Source organism: Lissotriton vulgaris, chromosome 7 (assembly GCF_964263255.1).
Source record: "Lissotriton vulgaris chromosome 7, aLisVul1.2, whole genome shotgun sequence".
Taxonomy (NCBI): domain Eukaryota; kingdom Metazoa; phylum Chordata; class Amphibia; order Caudata; family Salamandridae; genus Lissotriton; species Lissotriton vulgaris.
In genome coordinates, this window is record NC_141695.1 from 133,599,418 (window position 1) to 133,617,670 (window position 18,253).

The 18,253-nt window shown below is 45.0% G+C and overlaps 1 protein-coding gene across 1 annotated transcript in view; it reads right to left on the minus strand.

Moving 5' to 3' along the window:
• LOC147701002 (phospholipase A2 inhibitor and Ly6/PLAUR domain-containing protein-like) overlaps window positions 1-18,253 on the minus strand; it is a 243,572-nt gene that overhangs the window by 184,433 nt on the left and 40,886 nt on the right. Inside the window, exon 3 of the mRNA XM_086929289.1 lies at window positions 9,792-9,938. Coding sequence (XP_086785415.1) covers window positions 9,792-9,938 — 147 coding nt within the window. The remainder of the gene's footprint in view (window positions 1-9,791; window positions 9,939-18,253) is intronic.

The window sequence follows — 18,253 nt, forward strand, 5'->3', positions numbered from 1 at the left end:
TTATTGGAAAGGAAATACTTTGCAAAATATGATGAATCCTTCCCTGAGCATGCTCTGCATGAGGCTGTGGAAGCTTATCCGATGCTCAACGAAGAGGACCTGAAAACTGAGTTGACTGTAATGTACTCAATGCCTGTGTACCGGAAGGCCACAGATGCCAGGTCTTTGCTGTCTTTAATTCATGAACTTAATATGGAAAAGACATTTACAGAGATAGTGGCTTTACTAAAAATTGTCATTATCACTCCTACGATAACCTCAGAGGCAGAACGATCTTTTTCCGCCTTAAAGAGGATTAAGGAACACCATGCTTCAGGAAAGAGTCAATGCGTTGGCAATGCTCTCTATAGAGAGAAAGCTTGTTCAAAATATAGCTGACTTTAACATTCAAGTAATTGAAAAATTTGCTGCGCTTAAAGGCAGACGTGCTGAATTTGGATACAAAAAGTAAACATGTTTAATGGTGCTAGCTTGCGACCTGTTTAGTTCTTTGTTTAATAAAAAACATCTGTGCATTATATATCAAAGTCTGTTATGAAGCTCTGTGGTTATACTGAATAAGCAGCTACCTATGTTATATGACATCTCTTTAATAATGTAATAACTGCATTTTCACAATTGCTTTATTAACCTTCCTGCTTTCTCAAATGGGCTTGAAAATGCACCATTTTTCTACCATTTTTTCAAAATTTGCTCGGGGGGAGAACCCCCCCCCCCCCCCAAAAAAAACCCTCTTAGGGTGTTCGGGTTCGCTCGCTACGCTCTCTTGCTAAGGTGAAGTATGACAAAAATGTTACGCCCCACCTCTTGCAAATGTCACCGTCCACCACTGGCCCTTTCTCTCATTTGCAAGGAGGTCATGCTTTATCAAGCTTCTAATAGGTCTATGCTCACCTTTGCATTTTATTTCAAAGGTGCCCTAGCTGCCATGATTTACCCAGCATTCAGATTACTTTTAAATGGAAGTTAATTCCTTCTGAACAACCAAGGTTTTTGTGGAATGAAACCAGGTGTAGCCTATGTGATGACGGTTTCCAGGGTCGTGACCTGCTGTAATAATGTGCCATTTCCACCCACTCTTACAGTCAGAGAGGTAGCAGTATGGTCTTCCATACCTATTTTTAATGTGAACTTTGATAAGTTGAGCAGCTGAGAGCTGCATTATTACTGAGGGAGGTTCCTTTAACATCTAATAGATAGATATTGGATCTTAAAGTTGCAAAGTCTTCCTCTTGAATACAATCACTACTATTCACTAACTTCCCTCGACATTTTGGAGAACTTTTGCACCTCATACTTATATCATCTAATGCTGTGGGAGTGGTACATTTTTGGGTCTGGCTTTGTTAACACATTCCAGACTGTTTCCAGAGTGATTCCATCTTCCATACATTCCCTGGTTTCCAGAATATTTGGAGGTATACCTCTGGTACTTTTCCTATTTGTTGGGGCTTTGGTCCTATTTTTTCTGCTCTGTAATGGATGTTCCACCTCCCTGTCAAATGGTGATTGAACTAACACGCTGCTGTGTCGTGAAAGTAAGATGACACATTTTGATGCGTCTGTGCTTCAAGGACAAAATGACAACTGGTATTTTTCCTTACGACCTGTGTAGTTACATTGCATACAGCCTGTGTTCCGCTGTCTACTGCACACTTGCAAGTGTGCTCTGGATATATGCCTTGGGATACAACTGGTTCAATCTACGGATATGGCTCTGCAGATGTGTCCTCTTAGGATTCATTTTCACAGCTATGCTATGCGATTGCTGTTGCAGCAGAATACATACTATGAGCCTGCTTTGGATGCTTCCTTTCCTTGATGTGTGGATCCAGGCTCCTCCTCTGTGGCTAGACTACTGGCTGGCACACCATCAGCAGCTGCTGATTGGGTTAGATACAACCATGTTTGTTCTTTGGAATTTGTGGTCAAGGCCCCAACTGATACTTTGTCTGATAAACTGGTTCCATCATGATTCCTAATAACTCTCTGACATATACAAAACTCCTGGAGTTTTATTTATTTTATTTCTGATTTTTTCATTTTTGAAATTGCTTTGATACATTTATAAATTGTATGTCTTTTAGATTGCCATTTCTTAATGCAGTTTGACTCTCATTTTGCTTCATTAATAAAGTGCATTATTATAGTATTTTTATAGTTTTGAACTTATACATACATTAAGTTACATTTTAGGATATGCCTTCAAGGTTAGTTTGAAGTATTAGTCTCCCTCTGGCCAGGGAGCGGGTGTTGTGGAGTTCAAGAGAGCCCATAGCCAAAAGCGTCCATCCTGACTTGCATGTTTAAAAGTAACATCTTTTTAGACAGTGAATTTTAACAGTTTTGCAAGTACATGATAACATACTCATCAAGTGTTCTGTTCACAGGCACATTTCTTCGTAAGCATTTTATCACAACACTATACATTCTCTTCAAAGATAAAGTACAATTAACATGCTGCTCTTACATTTTGTTGTCTGTTAGGAGAGAGCTCTGAATTGGAAAGATATACAATAACACCTCAGACGCAGTGCAATTGGAACCGGTTGTTATGTAAAATGCTTCTGGGCGTAGCCCTCCAGCGGAACCCTTCAATGGATTATCCTGGACATTTGTCCATGACTGATTTCCAGCAAAGGAAGGCAGTCTGTTCTATACCAGATGGTCTTCCAGATACATTACACACAGGTAATGGGGAGTTAGGCTCGTTCCAAACGATACGGCAGAAGACATTCACACTATATTCTTTATAGTATTGGTAGTGTCAGGTAGGAGTATCATTAGGCATATATTCATATAATCACTGCAATATTTATAATGGTTGGATTACATCATATTTTTCACCATGCTTGTAATGCTGGTAACAATGCTTTGTTTCCTTCTGCTGTTAATTGCAGCTCATGTATTTTACACAGAAATCCAATTGTTTTAATAAATGTTTGAATGCCAATCCATGTATTTCTTGTGTCTCCCTTTGGGCATGCCTAAGTAAACCAATGAAAGGGTATATCTGCTCCCATGAGGGATACAAGGAGCCACCCTCGACTGGATCCAATCCTTCCTCTCTGGCAGAACCCAGAGGATCAGACTCCCTCCCTTCCTCTCTGAACCCAGTGACATCAACTGCGGAGTACCCCAAGGATCGTCACTCAGCCCAATGCTCTTCAACATCCACATGGCCCCTCTTGCCGCCATTGTCAAACAGCTTGGGCTCAGCATTGTATCCTATACTGACGTCACCCAGCTCATCTTCTCGCTCACGAAGAACCCCAAAGACACCAGACTCTGATTCTGCGAAGGAATGAATGACGTTGCAGCTTGGATGAAAGACAGTTGCTTGAAGCTCAACTCAGAGAAGACCGAGGTCCTCATCCTTGCACCTTTGCTTGTGACAACACCTGGTGGCCCTCCACCCTCGGGAAACTACCCACCCCTACAGACCACGCACACAACCTCTGCATCATCCTCGACTCCTCCCTCTCTATGAACCGCCAGATCAACGCCGTTGCTTCCACCAGTTTCGACTGCCTGCGCATCCTCTGCAAAACCTTCAAATGGATCCCCCTCGATTGCAGAAGGACCGTCGCCCACACGCTCATCACCAGCAGACTGGACTACATCAACGCCCTATATGCTGGAATCAACCGAACTCTTCTACACAAACTCCAAACTATCCAGAAGGCTGCAGTCAAAATCGTCCTGGGAACACCACATCACAAGCACATGACCCAACACCTACAAGACCTCCTCTGGCACCCCAATCGAGAAGAGGGTCACCTTCAAGCTCCTCATCCACATCTACAAATCCCTCAACAATATCGGACCCAAATACCTCAACAAGAGAGTCTCCTTCCACATAACCAAAAGGAACCTCCTCTCTACCGACCTCGCCCTGGCAGAGGTCCCTCGCATCCGCAGCCACAGAGCAGGCGGGAGAACTTTCTCCTACATCGCAGCCAAGACCTGGAATGACCTGCAGACCAGGTGTTGGCAGGCATGGTCTGCTATAGACCTTCGGGGGTAGTCAGAGGACAATTTCAGCAAAGATTGATTGATGTATTTAATAATATTGCACTTACCCACACGCGACTATTGATATTAGGAGATTTCAATCTATGGACTAATCGGAAAATGGATGCAGGTTATAACAATAGTCTTCAATCGTGTGCTAATTTGAACTTGCGGCAATGGGTTACTGCAGTGGTTCCCAAACTTTTTTGACCCGTGGCTCCCTTGACCTAATTGGCAGTTGGCCGTGGCTCCCCACAATTTTTTTTACCGGTGGGAGGGAGGGGGGATCACCGGGGCGCGGCACACACTTTGGGAACCACTGGTCTATATCATCCCATATATACAAAGGCAACTGCTCTAATGATGTACTGAAGGATACGTCCTGGCAATCAACTGGCATGCCACTATGTTTATCATGTTTTGAGGTAATGTTCTAATTGAAGCTTTTTTTAATGGGCAGGTCCTGTCTGATACTGGCTACCTGCAATTCTTTGCTTTAGTAGGGAGATTTCTGGCACTTCTCAGCACCTTTGCAACAATAGCATTTCATGATTTCCATGCACTGGTACATATCAGAAATGTCAGGAAATCATTTCTGCACATTTTGTACAAGAATAAGTGACTATTTGATTTTATGTTTTAGCACTTCCGTCCTTCTGTGACTCGTTTCACTTTCCAAAATATGTTAGCTTTCGGAACTTTAAATACATCTGCACACCATGCCTGAGCTTCTCTGATATTAAAATATAGACCAGTGTTCCCTCTAATTATTTTTGTCTCTGTGTGGCAGTGACCTGTTTGTGTGCACACATTTCTTGTTTGTATGCGCAGCTGAGTGATATTAGCAAAATTGTCTAACAAGGATTGACAATGTCTGCACACTGCACTTATACAAGTATACCCCTCATCCTGCACACACAATACAGCTAAAAACGAACACTCAGGCACATACTCACCCTGCACTCATACAGCACACTCCTCATCCTAGACTTCTGAAGACTCATCGCTTACCCTGCACTCACACAGACACATTGCTCCCCCTACATTCAGGCACTTTGCTTACCCAATAATCAGATACACTTATAAACGCACATAAATTCTGCATTCAAGCACAGTATTCACTGTACACACACTGACATACTGCTTATTTCACGCTTACACAGACACGAGTCACAATACATTCACACAGACAAACCAATCAGTCTACACTCTGCAAGCAATCTTTTCACCTTGATCTCCCTATGCATATCACTCACTCTGCCCTCACATTACTCACTGCACTCATTTAGGCAAACAACTCATTGTATAGTCATAAAGCCACACCCAAACACTGAACTCACAATACACACTATTCAACCTGCACTCAAAACATGCTTTGCTCACCCTGCACAGAATGAACACTTCCTCATTCTCACACAGGCACACTGCTGACCCTACATTCACACAATTCACCTTGCACTTATCCAATCACTTCACTATGCACTTCTGAGGACTCTCACTCCTTCCAGCGTGTACTATGCCCATTACTAACCCTGCTCTCACTGTAAATTCACAAAGTTGCATCCCTCCCCCTACACTGAAACTGGTACACTGCTCATCTTCCCCTCAAAATGCACACTGCTCAGTTGTACCAGATAGCTTAAAAATATAAGTAGGGAAATGTGTTTCCTAGAGGTGGAGAACAGCATGTATGAGAGGCAGATTATTTTATGGCAGTCATTTTCAACCAGCCTCATTTTTTTCCAGCTTGGTATTTCTCTACATCCCTAATTGAAGGTTGAACATGACACTATTTTCTTGGAACGGCCGAGGCTTTTTTTTAGCAGCAACATCTTTTAAATACGAGCATCAAGTAAAAGCTTATGCTTTTATTATAAAAATGGTAGTACCCACACAAAAATGATTGCAACGTGTTTTAATCTTGTCTGCTATTGCCGTCTCAAAAACAGTTTGTCACTTGATTTTCTTCAGAGAATGGCGATGGTGGGGCAGGGGAGTCGCACTCGCACCTTCAGGAGAAAAACATCACACTTACTAATTAGCAGGCCATCGAAATCGCTTCTCCTGTCAGCAGGAGATTCCTTTGTTTTGTGCGCTCCTTAAGGCCCCCCTGCGCGGTGATTATTACACTGTGGCGGCTGCCCAGGTTAGAGGGAACATAGACTATGGCCTAATCAAGACACTCGGGGTGCACCGTCCACACTTCACAGGGGAAGGGATGTAACATTTCTTAGGCTGCAGTTTCCACATCCTGTGCGGCGGCGCCCCTGGCTTCTCATCACGGCGCACCGGGGCGCCGCGGCGCACACTTTGGGAACCACTGGGTTACTGAACCAACCCGTGATGGAGGGCATGTTTTGGATCTGGTCTTTTCTGGGGAAGACTCGATCATTATGGACTACATTTTGCCGGTGGGTTGTTCGGACCACCACCTGGTTCAATTCAGAGTGAATCACACCAGGTTGAACAGGACTGCTCCCAAGAGAGAAAGAAGCTTGCTCGGGCGGGATTGGAAGGGACTAGTGAGGAGAGAAAATAAGTCCCCCATCTCTTATGTAGAGAGCTCTTTTGATCCGAGTAAACAGAAGGATGAGAACTATACAGCCCTTTGCGGATGTATAAACAAAAAAGCTAGATCAGATTGCTCCTATCAAAAATATTAGGTTGTTGGGAAGACCATCTGCACCATGGTACAATGAAAATTTAAGGAACCATAAGCTGGCCTGTAAACATGCAGAGAGACAATGAAGGAAGCTATATGCAGAGGATAAAATAGCTATCTGGAAGGGGAAATTAGCCATTTATAAAAAAGCAGTTGTTACGACCAAAGCAGAATATTTCTCCGACATGATTTCAAAGTCAAACAACAGTACTAAAAGTATCTTCAGAATAGTAAAAAACATTGTCAGCCCTGAATGTGTAAAAAACTAAATCTTGTATTCACAGGAGTTATGTGACAGTTTGGCTTCCTTCTTCCGGGAGAAGATTAGCAAGATTGTCGAAGGGCTGAAGGCAGAGGACTCATCAAGTACTATAAAACAGGAGGGCAGACAAATATCAAAGGTGATTGGGGTCAGGGACAGGGGGGCGATGCCATTAAAGCAGGACGCTATCCTGTACCACTTTCTTTTTGCCCTCAGAGGAGGAATTTATCAGGGTAGCGTCAGGAGTTTCCTCTGGCTCACCCCTGGACCTCCTCCCTCATATAATATGGAGGGAACTTGGCCCTGAATTCTTTCTAGTTCTTCGCCAGTTGTGCGACCAATCCTTTGGCAGCGGGTTAGTTCCATCTTGCTGGAAGTAGGCGATAGTAACCCTCCTTTTTAAAAAACCAACTGCAGAACCTAAATGCCTAAAAAACTACAGGCCCATCTCTCTTCTCCCATACGAAGTGAAGATCGTGGAGTGCCAGGTAAGCAGGTTGCTTTCCCAATTCCTGGAGGCTAACAACAAGTTGGAGAATGAGCAATTTGGGTTCCACCCAAGTCATGGAACAGAAACTGTTCCTGATAACAGTCTTGGATGATCTCCGAATGCATGCGGACAGGGGACAATCGGCTATTCTAATCTTGCTAGACCTGCCTGCCGCCTTCGATATGGTGAATCATGTGATCCTCCTAGCTAGGCTGGAAGAAATGGGGGTGGTAGGGGTGGCCTTGAGATGGGTTTAGTCATATCTGGCCGACAGACAGCAGGAAGTGGCCCTCGACCCTTTCTAATCGGACTTTGTTGTCATCAATCTTAGAGTACTTTAGGGGTCCTCAATCAGCCCTATTCTATATAATGCCTATATGCGGCCGCTGATAGGCATCATCAAGTCAGTTAATATTAGGTTGGTGAATTACGCTAATGACACCCAGCTGATTTTGTCTTTGAAAAGGGACCATGATGGTGCTCTGGAAAATTTCCATTCCTGTATGCGGGAAATGGTAAACTGGTTGAGAGACAACTCCCTGCAACTTAATAATGATAAAACTGAGATTCTGCACTTTGGAGTGGGTAGAGTGCAGCCAGTTCTCCCTACCAACTTCTGGCCTATCCCCACAGAGGTGCCTCCGCTACCCGTGGGGACTGTGCGAAATATGGGGGTAAGCTTTAACGATAAGCTGAACCTAGAATCCCATGTCAACGAGCTGGTGGGGAACTGCTTTACTCTTATTAGAGAACTGCAGAAGGTGCTGCCAGTACTAACAACTCAGGCCAGAGCCTTAGTGCTCAGGAGTGTCATCATGAGCCGCCTGAATTATTGCAAAGCCTTGCTACTGGAGTCCCCAAAATATCTGGTTGAGAGACTCCTGAGAATTCAGGCGGCAGTAGCAAAACTTGCACATTTGAGACCACGTCGGTCATCTTCATCTCAGGCCTTGGCAGAGTTGCACTGGCTCCCGGTGGCTCAAAGGGTATAGTTTAAGTCCCTCTGTATCGTGTTCAAGGCTATACATGGAATTGGACTCAAACCTATACAGAAGAGGTTTGGATGGTATGCCCCTATACGTAGCCTCCGCTCCTCATCAGCCAATCTTGTGATCATGCCCAAAACTAAGAGAGTAACTTGGGGGGTAGACCGTTTGAGTGGCAGCTTCCCACCTCTGGAACAGCTTCCTCCTTGAATGGAGATAAATGCAGGACTTGATGCTGTTCTGTAAAAAAATTAAGACCTGTCTTTTTCCCAGAGTATAATCTCCTCAGTAGGATCTATAGCAGCTCTAGGCAGTAACTTAGGTGTCACAGCGCCAGGATGCCCGTAGGGTTACAGTACGCTTTATAAATGTTCATACATACATACATACAATGAGCTCCATGTGAACATCAGACGCTCCCCAACCCTGCACATGTTCAGGAAGGACCTCAAGACCTATTTCTTTGACTGATCTGGAGCTGCCCCCTTCATCCCCCCAGCGCCTTGAAACCCTCACGGGTGAGTAGCATGCTTTATAAGCCCCTGATTGATTGATGACTTACTGGGGGAAATTACAGGGGTCATGGTCTGAGGTAGCAAACACAATCCGGGACCCTGTCAGGTTTGGAGGTCCAGACGGGGCACTGTGAGCTAGCCAGCAATTTGGCCAACATATTCTGATTATATGAGTAGACTCAATTCGCATATCTTGATGCATATGTTGTCCAAATGCACAGTCCTACTTAATTTGTAGGAACAATACAATGGTGTGGGCTGGCAAAGGACCCAATGAGGTTCCACCAGCTTGGGATCATATGATTATAATTCTCCATGCACATTTCTTTCTGCACAGATTGGTAGGAGTATGCTTAAGGATCTATAGGGGGCACTTTGCGCAGTTGTCAAATATTCATCCAGTTCACCCATAAAGGCTGCCAGACCATAGGTGTCTCACGGCAGGTAAAGTAGAAGTAAAGTAGCCTAAAAGCAGTATCAGATAAAGGCCGCATTTCTTGGCAGAAGGCCACTACTGGTCAAAACCTCTTGTGCCTCAAATAATCTTATCCCTCTAAATAATAATTTAATGGATCATACTAAAATGTTCAAGGAAGGAGCTGAGTTGAATCAACTTTTTTCTTTCATTTTGGAAACCTTTGTGAAAAATGTATTAAACATCAAAAATGTTTTCAGGATATTACATCTATCTTTTAATATGCTTTTCTCTTGCTGTTGAGAATTCTCAAATGAATCTCTAGAATAATATATGCATCTGGGAAGGGTATGTTAAACCACTGTTGTGATTAGTAGCATAGACATTAGTTTTTTCTCTTTTTGTTTAGCTTACATTATACAAGCTGTGAAGAGTCGTCATAATTACCTGTTGGCATCATAGGGGTGCAGTCATCAGTGTTGCAGCAGGTTTTAATCATATTTACGGTCATTGATGGGTTGCTAAGACTCAAGGTCTTGTTACAGTCACTGGATTTCCCACATGATCTTACAAGCCAAGTAGACCGTTTATTACCTAGAAGAAGGAGAAATGATATTAATAAGAAGATAGTAGAATTAAGCATGGATATCAGTTGTGTAAATTTAGGGCAGAAATTTCACTGGATTATCAATGAAGTTCCTATCACATTGGTCAATAAAAAAGACTCTTCACATCAGAAGCTCTAAATGTATTAATTATTCAACTACAGCAGAAAATGTTTTTGACATATTTAAAGATTTACAGATATCGATATTTGAGAATTGTGAGATCTGATTGGCTAAGCCTCCCCGAGCATGAGCTTGCCTCTGATTGGCCGCCGACACTTCAAACAAAGAAATGTTGGCAGCCATCTTGTGCCTCAGACTGAGGGAGAGGAAAAAAGGTGACAGAAACATTACAAAACAAAAGAATGGGGCAGAGTAGGCACATCCTGACCCTCCTAGCCCGCTCAGGGGGTCCCACAGGGACCCACAAGTCCAGAAAAAGCATTTTTGTTGTACATTTTCAGCCGGGTCGCGCTGGGTGCACAAACCCCGTCGAATATGAAATAAAAACTAAGTGCAGGCTCCCATGCTTTGTTTTTTAAAGCCCCCGGGTGGGTCAGGTCCCAGGGGCAATCCTCAATTCCGTAGCGAGGGCCCCTGCAGCCCAGGGGACCACCACCTTCCCAAGGCTTTATACCTGAGCATGTCATGAGTGATGTAATATATGATGTCATCAGCAGTGCATTGTGGGGGCGTGAGTTATTGTTAGCTCTCTTAACTATAACGGCTACATTTCTCTGGTTTTATAAGAGTGAAATGTCCACCTAACTATAACTATAACGTCACTGAAACCTATGGTTTTTTCATTTAATTTCTAAGGTTTTTTAAATGCAAATTTCTAACTATAACTTCCTTTAAACCTATGTTTTTTTCAGTTAATATATATATACATATATATCCAAGATCAACAAGGCAGGCTAAGAGGAAATAAGTGAGAGAACTCTTCTTTAACTGTGATTAACCTTTCTTCCGACAACTTGGCTCCCATGAACAATCTGTGTTACAATTTGGCTTGACTTTCTGCCCGAGTGCGAACCCTGGACTTTTGGAGAACACAAACTTATGTATTTCTTTTTATACTTTTTATACTTAATTTGAAATTGACAACTTCTTTCTTCAGTATTCCAAAAACAGACATAATACTGTCCGTTCTGCAATTGTCCTGGACCGTGATACTGTTTTTGATGATTTGTGCCATGGTGATATCAGTGGTTTGTCTGGTTTATTGGATTTGGCGGGCGGGATAGCCAATTGGACTATTGAAAAGTATTTTTGGAGTCTCTTAATTTGGACCTTGACAGGGAACTCACCTCCCCCTTTAAACCTGAATCTACTTCCAATCCTAATACCCCACATGTCTCCATTGACACCGTCCAAGAGGTCATCATTCGTGATCTCATAGAAATCTGGCTAAACACCAAGAATAATTTTACCTTGAATCTTAATGGAGAGCAGAGAAATGCACTTGAAACTCTTTGTGGAGACCATCATGATGTCATTAAACATTCTGACAAAGGAGGTACTGTTTTTGAGGGGTGCTCATAAATATTGCAATGAGACATATAGACAAAATTTTATCTAATGCCAACCTTTTACCGCCCAAAATCGGCCCAAATAGATTATGTTTAATGCAGTACTCAGATGATATGGTTTTATTAGACCATACAAAAACAGGCATGCAAAGACTACTAGACGCTCTAAACATTTATAACAACTACAATGAATTACGAGCGAATGCAGAAAAAACAAAAGTAGTCATATTTGGGAAATACACTAAAAAACTCAGACAACAATGGAGACTGGGTAATCTAAAAATAGCAACAGCGACCTATTATAACTACCTGGGGATGTGGCTGATGAGCAATGGGAAACCCACAGCCCACATCGCCTCAGTCGAAACAAAAATTAAAGCAGTAACATTTGCGCTGTGTAAACTGAACTCTAAGCTACACAGCCCGACGACCAAGGCAATGAGAAAGGTCTTAAATGCCAAATTACTACCGGCAATTACGTATGGCCAGATAGCATTCCCAGAAATTGTTATAAACACTATGGAACACGCTAATTGCCGCGCATATAAGCAAATCTTTCAGATTCTTGACCACGCTCGCAACGCTTTGGTGCGACTGGAATTTGGGCTGAACAAACAGAGTTATGAGCACTGGGCCTCAATGGTGCGGTTTCATTGAGGGGTCTGCGTAGCCCCCCGCATACAATGAAGACAATTTTAAAGACAATTTTCATTAAATGGATCAATCCGTGGCATGACGGCCTACATACCGCCTGTAATGAACTGAACCTTGACATGTCCAAATTGTAGGATTTTACTCACCAGCCCAGCACCCTAAAGTCCATACTGAAAAAGCAAGTCAAGTTACTATCAAAGGCAGGGGACTTGAAGGAACTATACTCTTCCAGCAGCAATATTGGGATACTTTCAAGTTCCTATGAAGCCCATTTACAACAACCATACCTTAATACGGCATTAAATAAGGCGATTTTTTATGGTTTATGGTGAGACTGATGGCCTTGCCGATCAAAGACATTAATAGGCGCTGGAAAACCTTGGAAGCAATAACAACCTGCTGGCTTTGCCACCAATATGAAGAATCCTTGGCTCATCTGGTTTGCACATGCCCTTGCTTGTTGCATGCACAACGTACTTTATTAAAGCCCTTGTTTTTAAAACATGGGGTGCGAACCTGTACCGAGGCCATGAAACTGCTATTTAATCTGGAGATTCCAGTGGAATTGGCAAGGTTTGCATATAAAGCCAAAGAAGTTTTAGGTAAAAAAAGCATCATGCACCTTTGTAATTGAAATTATTAGGCCTGAAGAATGTATGTTTTATAGAGGATTGTACAACTTTCACCTCATTGAAATGAAAACTCCTATGTATATTTAGCATTTAGCCTATTTATGCCACCATCGGATCTATGTATTTTATAATGACATCAAAACTCTTAATTGAAAATTTGGTTTGAGTATCCCAAAGAAACGTTTGAACGTATACATGCTTCTTTTACCCTAAACCCTCCCCTGCAAGACTGGCAAAGCCTGCATATAAGGGGAAGGAATCCATAGGATTGAACTGATTTACTGTTTACACCTGTACTTCACTGATTTTATCTGTTTTTTAATTGCTCCGCTCGGAAAAAAATGATATTTGATAGTTTTAGTAAGATATAACATATTACAACTTCCTCGGTACGAACTAATTGAAATGAAGTACGTCAGATTTCTTTTGACATTTTTTAACAATTTTTATTAATTGACACAATGAACATTGACTGACTGACTGACATATAGACAGTTGATAATACCAGAAATTACGAGAGAGCCACCATCGCGGATTATTACTTAGCAGTGAGCAAACACCACACTCTCTTATCATCATGGAGTGACAGAGGGTTACTCAACATGGATGAATATCAGTTTCTTTCTTTGAAGAAACCTGTGGCTTGCTGTTTTTACATGTTATCCATAGTGCACAAAGATAAAGAGAATCTATCAGGAAGGCTGATTATTTTTGCCGATAGACATATGTAGATATATATATTTATGCATGTGTCATCCCTGAACTTTTTGCCTCCATCCAATATTCTCTCTGACATGTTTATGTAGGTTTAATGACTGCGGGCACTTTACCACTGCTGATCAATGCTAAAGTGGATTCCATGATTGGCTTATTTGGTTTACTGTCACACCCCAGTAAAGTGCACCAGGAGTGCCAGGGCTTGTAAATAAAAATGCTGCTGGAGGGCCTGCAGCACTGGTTGTGCCACCCACAGAAGCGGCCTAGTAAAATGTTTCTAAGGCCTGCCATTGAAGAACCTGCGTGCAGTCTAGTATTGTCATGCTGGCTGGGCAAGTGCAAACACTTACCAGCCCCTAAAACTCCTCTTTACTTCATGTGAGTCACCCCTATGGTAGGCCCCAGGGCAGGGTGCATTGTAAGCATAAGGTAGGACAAGCCCTGATGTGTGTGGCCTGCCCTAATAGTGAATTACAGCCATTTTAGTTTTTCACTATTGGAAAGCTGCCTGTTCTCATAGGCCAGAATGGGCTGCTGGAATTATTACACTCTATAATCCCAGTTGGCTGAGGGAACATGGTAGAAAGTCAAGTTTAGTATGCCTGAACTCAGAATATTAAAATACATCTTTTAGTAAAGTTTATTTTAATATCCAGTGTTTGCAAATACCCCTTTGAGAAAGATGGTATTTGCTTACCTAACCATTTCAGACCACCTCTGCTCTGATGTGTATCTGCTGTCTGGTTTCTGTGTGTGACAGGGCTGGGGAATTCCAGGAGACATGCTGAGGCTGACAGGTGGTGAATAGAGAGATTACACCAGGATGGGTGGTGGGAGTGCCCCTTGACTCTGAATAGGGCTGTGTTCTGCCACCTCAATGCTGCCTCCGCCCCCTGGGGAGCGTCTGATGTCTCTGCCCTGCACCTTGTAAAGAGAGAAGAGAAGACTGTCAACAGAGTACTCTTGGACTGTACTTGTCACCACATTGCTGGCTCCACCTCCTGCAGAGCGTCTGATGTCCCTGCCCTGCTCACTGAAAGAAAAGCCGGAGCTGCCCAGGAACTGGACTGGATTAGGCAAAGGCCCCCCTGGCCTGAAAGAACAAAGGATTTTGTGTATAAAAGTAGGAGCCCTGCTGCTAAGAAATCAGATCCTGTTTGTGCCAAGAAGAAACTCTGCCAGAAGAGAAGGACCTGGAAAAGCTTCATGGAGGACTACTGTCTCAGACCTGGGAGACTGGCCTGTGGTGGGTGCCTTGCTGCAAGAAGGAAAGGAAAAGACTGAAAAAGACTTTTAAATCTACTTGTGCATTTCTAAAGAAACGATCTCTAAGGGCTTGGAAGCGAGCTTGCCCCCTGAACTGAGCCCCAGGACCATTGGGCTCTTATCCTGCCTTCGCTGTTTGCTGCTGGCCTGCTGCCTTCCCCCTCGCTGGAGCCGTGATCCCCTGTGCGCCTCGCCACCCCCGTGACGCTTGTGCCTGGCCACCCCTGCCTCGTGTGAGCCTCACTCGACTTCGAGCCACTCGCCGTACGTCCCACCTGGCCGCCTGCACTTCGACACCTTGCCCCCTTCAGGTCGCACGGAGCACATCTTGCCCCTCCGGCTGGAAGCGGACATCAGTGCTGCCTAAAGCCCCGGATGGCCTGTATGTACGAGACATACCAGGCCACCCCGCTCCGCACTCCTGAGGGCTGCGCCGCACGCTGAAAGCCTCCCGTACATGCCGTACTGGTGGCCCCATGCCGCGCCTGCCCGCACTTGAACGTAGCTCCCCCCGCAGACCCGAAAGTATGGCTTGTACGCCGTGAACGCTTCAGCACACCAGATCGCCTGCCATGCTCCTCGAGGCCCCCCGCTCTACGTCTCGCACGGAGACATTCCAGAGCCAGGGCCCGCCTCAGAGAGGAGCCACCCGCACCGCATCAGTGCACCTACGTTTTGGACGCCGCCTGCAAGCCGGACTCTCCAGCCTCAGAAAGGTACAGTCGTCCGACGCGCACTACGGTGTGTACACCCGGGCCAGGAGCCCACAACGCGTTGATAACTATCTTTTTGAGTGGTAACTACAGTGAGAGTCGGACAAGTGTGCGCACAGCGAACGAACGCTAAGAACTTCGCATTTCGCACCAAAAAAGCTTATTTAATTACTAAAGAAGTACTGTGGCCTGATATAAAACTTTTTTTGGTCTTGTATTTAAGCCTGCTTAAGATTTATATAAAGAAAAGCTATTTTTGATATACAAAACGCCTGGTGTCCATTTGTGGTATATTCATGGGTTACCGTATGTGATCATGAATGCTTAACTACTAACGCCCTGAAGTTTAGCCTTGTCTGCTCGTGCCACTCTACCTAGAGGGTGAGCGGGTTTTTTTTAGGAATAAGTCCCTTGCCATGACTAGAGGAGAGGGTCCCTGTTTGTCACAAGTATTCACCTGTGCCAATCAGAGACCCACAAATCTAACATTGGAGGCAGCGGTGAGGATTTTGAATTTGCATTGATGATTTATGTACAGTAATTCTTGATCACCACGTAGTGAGTTCAGACCAAGAACTCAGCCACAGACTTATTGATTTTTGTTTTGCTGAGAGAGCTCCATTTTTAAAGAAGTCATGCCTGGTTCACTAAATGGAGGAAGGGCAGCCTCTCTGTAATCTCTGCCATTGAAGGAATTGACTGGGAAGTGGAGAGATTGAAGAGCTACTCCTTAGACCAGCTGAAGGGCGTCTGCCTCAAGTTTAGAGTTTCCCAATCTGGATGTAAAAACAAGACCCAATACCAAAAGGCGCTGAGGGCCTGAGTTGAGTCAAGGGTATCTGAGAATGGTGTGGAAGTTGAACCAGCGGGAAGCGTCATTGATTTTGGCAGAGTCCTGTCGCCAGAGGAGTTGGAAGAAAGGAAGGAAACCAGGGCACATGAAGTGGAGATGGCAAAACTTAATGGACAGCTGGCAATGGAAAGCCAAAGGCTGGCTAAGGAAGAAAAGAAAATGCAGTTTGAGCATGACTTGATAATGAGGACACGTGATTTGGAGCTCGAGGGGCTCGAGGCCATGAGGGTTTCAGCCCAGCAACAAGAAATGTGTGTAGCTCAGAGATTGAGCTTTGCTGAGTTGGAGGTGGAGTCCAGCTCAGATGGTGGCAGCAACATCATTCAGTTATCTAGTGCTGGGAGAGTAGTACACACACCCAGAGATGTGGCACCTGACTTGGAGGGGGTTAACATACACCAGGAGGTTCAATGACATGAGGTAGCTCCAGTAGTGTACAGTGTCCCTGAAGGGAATAGGGGAACTGGCGTAGGGTAGGGGTTCATGGTCCTAGTAGTGGGAGGGACACTCTACTGACTCTAAATGAGAGGTGCAGGGAGAGGGGATCCCCCAAAGTTGAAATCCTGGAATGTGAGTATGGAGACGGCCCAGAAGAGTGTGGGTTGTGGGACAGAGACAGTCAGATACTGTCTTGCCAATCACACGATGAGTGGTGTGGAGTACGTGTGTGAGGCACTGGATGGTGAGGTGAAAGATAGTTTGGTTGACCCTTGTAGGAGGCTGTGTGATCCAATTCTGGGAGAGCATATTTTAAGTCCCTGTTTTCCAGAGCTATGCCAACACCTGTTTGAGTGTGAGTTCTCTGACCCCATGGAGCTCACATTGGAGGCTGACCTTTTGGTGGATTCCAGAGGGTCTGAAGAAGCATTGGGGAGTGATTCCAAAAAGAGTGGCTCAGGTAACTTCCGGTCCTGTGTGATGGAAGGGGTTCAGTGTAGCCCAGCTAGGTCTCAGTGTAGTGGGAGGGGTGTAGGGGCTCACGTCCTGTCTCGGAGGAGGAGGAGTGAGTGTGGGATCTGTCCCAAGGTACCCAAAAGCCAGTCTCATGGCCTGGATGATTTCTTAAGGGCACATCAAGTCGGGGCCTTGGCTGTACTTGCAGGCCATTTGAGGTGGATCTCCCAGTATCTAGAGAACGTGGAGACTCTGTAAGCAGAGCTTCAGTAGTTCTGGTATCTGGCAGTACCGCTCCAGTTGGGAGGGTGCAGAGGTCCAGATGGAGGGGTGAGAGGGGGAAAGAGTCCCCAGTGGAAGAACCAGTGGGTCAGAGGCCAGCCAGAAGGGCTGCATTCCCCGGGGAATGACCATGGTGACACCACTTCTGTCATCTGTCAGATGGACAGGGGACGGGAGATCTGCACCAGGCAGACTGTCACACAACACAGGAGATATGTGTTACCCTCAGGTGGTGCATGAGTGCTCTCAAAGAAGTCCTGGTGCACCAGGCAAGGGTTCAACTGCAGGGTTGGGTCCCTGAGTTGGGAAGCCAGGTGCAGGGATTGCCTGACCTGGAGGGAGGGACATCTGTAATCAGTGTCCCTACCAGTCTGTCTTTTTGATGTACCACTCCAGGTGGGAGGGTACAGCCATCTGCAATGGGGTGCCGAGGGAGGGAGCCTTCGCCTCTGACCCTGGTACATCTTGAGGGTTTAGACCCTAGGTTAGAGGGCCAGGTGCAGGGTGTCCCCCCTGACCTGGTACCCCAGTTGCAGGATAGCACCCCTGAACTGGTGGGTGAATTGTGTAGGTCACCTGCCACAGGTGCCCTGACAATTCTGGAAGGGGGTACCACTCCAGGTGGGATGGTACAGAGCCACAAGGAGGAGGACCGGGTGTTGGAGCGCCCACCCCAGTCGTTGGTCCAGCCGCCGGGTACAGGCCTGGGGCTGGTGGGTCATTGCCATGATGTCAGACTTGACAGGAGGGAGAGTGGACAA